Raw genomic sequence first — 3,384 nt, forward strand, 5'->3', positions numbered from 1 at the left:
TATTTGCACAACATTATTCTTTATTAATCATAGAATTATATAAACTTTACCCTGATGGCCATTTTAGAACTGTGGAACTATTTTATTATTTTAAAACTTAGAAAAAGCTTTTGGTTGTCTGCTGAGTTATACTTCTAAACTTTATGCATTACGATATTCACTTTAAATAAAGAAATAAAAGATAGATTTTTTGATTATAACTTTTCAAAGAAAAGGCTAAGTATAATAACTATTCTGACCTCAATAAATATATATATACTGGTGTACCTATAATCAGTTATTTAACATGGTTTAAATACTTCCCTAAGAGAGAGGAAGGAAAATGTGATTACATTGCTAAAAGAGATATGTTTATTTAATTACGAAAGCGGTTGAAGAAAAGAGACAAGTATTGGTCATTAGTGTGTGAGGTTACTCAAAGATGGAAAAAGTTTAAAGTGCTCAAAATTCTGGTAAGTCCATGCTTCATGGAATTACTAATTACTTCCATATGTTGCTTGGCATCTGACTCGTCCTGCAAATTTCAAGTTATTTCAGCCATTCAGGTATCAAAACGTTCAGCTCGTTTAGAAGATGGGTGCCACTTTTGGTATGGATAACTTTTAAGGATTCTAGTTTAAAACAGAATTGAGAAACACGTTGAAACTAACATCACTTGAAGAGAATCATAAAATATTCCTGATGAAAAATTTTGAAAGATAAACAAGTACTCTGAGTTATCCTATACTTCAAACAGTCTAAAAGTGATGTTGTCTTAGGCATGGTCAACTACAGTTAAAACTATATTTCAGACTACATTGAAACAGTCGCTCCTCTCTGATAATTGATAACCTTTGCATTCAAGCTGAAGAAGCATTTGGGTTCTAAAAACAACTCCTAAATCAGGCCTCTGAGCTCGCGTCGCCAACTAAAAAAAAAAAAAAGAAAGAGGAAGGGTTCTGTGCCAAATTATCTGCTGCAGGCGATGTGGGAGAATTGTTGCCTGCAGGAAAAAAAAGGGAGTAAACGCAGGTGGGGTGATAAGCAAGAATAATTAGATTCTTTCAGCTGCAGCAAATATGTAACCATAAATGTTGTATGATATCATAGCTCGAGTTACACTTATGACCTTTAAATCTTTGTAATTTCTACAATATTTCATAACTAAGCACTTATAACTTCCCACAAAAACTACTACAGGAAAAATCTTTGAATTGGATATTTAAAAAAAAACGAAGGGAGGTTTAGGTTTGTCTCGTATTCTCGAGTTGAACGGGCCGGATAGGGGGCAGACCTCTGCTATCTCTGCTACCAGGTTGGGCCAGACATTGCCCACTGAAAGGAGTACACACAGCACCTCGTTTCCCGAACAGAGGTGGACATCAGCTGCAGCAACGTCACCTACAGGTCAAATCCCACAGCCAGTTGGGACCCTGGACTGAAACCAAGAGCAGAACCAGCAGTGACAAACACCACAGAGCAGACCATCTATACAGGGACTGGCAGACCTGTTGTTACATCTTGACAGCCTGAACCGAGCACTTATATTTCTCATGGACACTGGGGCAAGATGCTCCTTGGGCAGGAGACAATCAGCCCAATAAATCTGTGGACATTGTGGGCCTCTCTGGGGTGAATCTGAAGCTGCTTCTAGAAAAAGAACTACCACTGTGTTTGAAAACACAGCAGTTGTGACATTCCACTCACTCCGGTCGTGTTCCAGGCTGTGACTTTCTCATGACACTAGGAGTCTCCATTTTGTGCACACTCCCTGATGGACGCAGCTGCCTTGCTCCACGGCTACAGGACAGCCAAAACAAACGGGGAGGCTGCAGTTTTGTCTCTGTTCTGTGCTTGGGGCCTTGAGGCTCACACCTCAAGCGATATGAAACAAACCACTGATCAGATGATGTTTGAACATTTTAATACACCTGACCTCTCAGTGCTGGTTTTTCGGGATGTTTCTGAAACAGATTAAATTATAAATGCGGTTCTGTTTCAGAAAAAAGGGGAGGAGTAGAAGGAGCATTTTACTTTAATTTTGAATTAGAATTTGCTTTATCTTTAAACTTGTTAAACAAAAACAAAAGCAGAGGTCGATCAAAATCAGCTTTTTAGGGCCGATGCAATATGCAACACTTTTTATTTTATTTACAATTGTTTGTCATTAATATCTGACAAAAATATAACAATAATTGACATGAACAAATAATATCTAGAAGATCTTTATAGCCTAAAATAATTTAATTGTAGGTTACAGTAAGATGATTGTAGCTGCTGCTGCTAGATTCCCTGACTAACCCAGATCTCCCAAACATTTAAAATATTTTAAAACTGAAAAGATGAATAGAACAGTGAAATCATTTAAATGCAAACTCCTATGTAAGTGTAAAGATGCTTCTAAGCCAATTTCTTGTATTTTGTTTTGTTTTACGTCACTCAGACAGATAAGCTAGAAGGCCAATTGCTTAACCCCATGGTTTAGAAAAAGGAGCACTAAATGAAGCTCATGGATTGAACAAAACACCTGCAACTGATGGTACCCATCTGCAGACGATATGACGAAGAATTTTGTTAAATTATTTGTCATTTGCACTCAATTTAATCTAAAACCACCTATTAGGCCAGAAAAGGGGGTGTTTCCTTTGACAATGTTTGAATAAACTTAGATAATTTTCTTGATAATCAGATGTAAACTTCAAATTATAACTTATTTAAATAAAATAGTTTTTAAGGTTTCTGTTCTTCTTTTAGGATTAAAAACATCTTCTTATGAACTGGTTTTGAAATTTTTTCACACAGGCAACACAGCTTTAAAATCTGTTGACTGTAATTGGAAGATCTATGTGTGAGAAGCTAAAGGTTAGACTAATTCAGACTAAAGATTATGCCTAATATAAATGACCAAAAACTAAACACTGGGATTGTTTCTGTCTGTTCATTTTTCCTTCATTATAACTTTCTTCAACACCACTAAAACTTATTGCCAGTTATGTGTCTACATATGTTACAGCTCATGTCTGATTTTGATGAACAACAAACTATAGCTCTAAATTTACATCTTAAAACTTGCTTATTTGAAATTACTAGCTTTATTACTTTGTTTAGAAATAAACCACAAAATCTACTTTGATTTCAAACCAATAATGAAAAAAAAAATAGATTTAAAGTAATTCTTTAAGAAGAAATATGAATTGGTTGGACATATTACCTATATTTTGATGTCTATTGAGAGTTCAGTTAATTCAGGGATAGGTGGCACTCCATATGAGCTGCTGACTGACCGACAGACCATCAGCAGGTCGGCCATGAACAGCGAGAGAGGACACGACAAGTGAGTATAAAGCACATTTTCATTAACCTGCCAGCTCTAGTCACAGGTTTTGATGATCTGGTGCAAGACAA

General features: G+C 36.0%; 1 protein-coding gene across 1 annotated transcript in view; it reads left to right on the top strand.

Moving 5' to 3' along the window:
* The first annotated feature begins 3,200 nt into the window (after positions 1-3,200).
* The window catches only part of LOC119618026 (laminin subunit alpha-5-like), a 4,744-nt gene continuing 4,560 nt past the window's right edge, over positions 3,201-3,384 (top strand). The window contains exon 1 of the mRNA XM_037981712.1: positions 3,201-3,313. Within this exon, the coding sequence (XP_037837640.1) occupies positions 3,201-3,313 (113 nt within the window). The remainder of the gene's footprint in view (positions 3,314-3,384) is intronic.

Source organism: Kryptolebias marmoratus, linkage group LG19, assembly GCF_001649575.2.
Source record: "Kryptolebias marmoratus isolate JLee-2015 linkage group LG19, ASM164957v2, whole genome shotgun sequence".
NCBI classification, from domain to species: domain Eukaryota; kingdom Metazoa; phylum Chordata; class Actinopteri; order Cyprinodontiformes; family Rivulidae; genus Kryptolebias; species Kryptolebias marmoratus.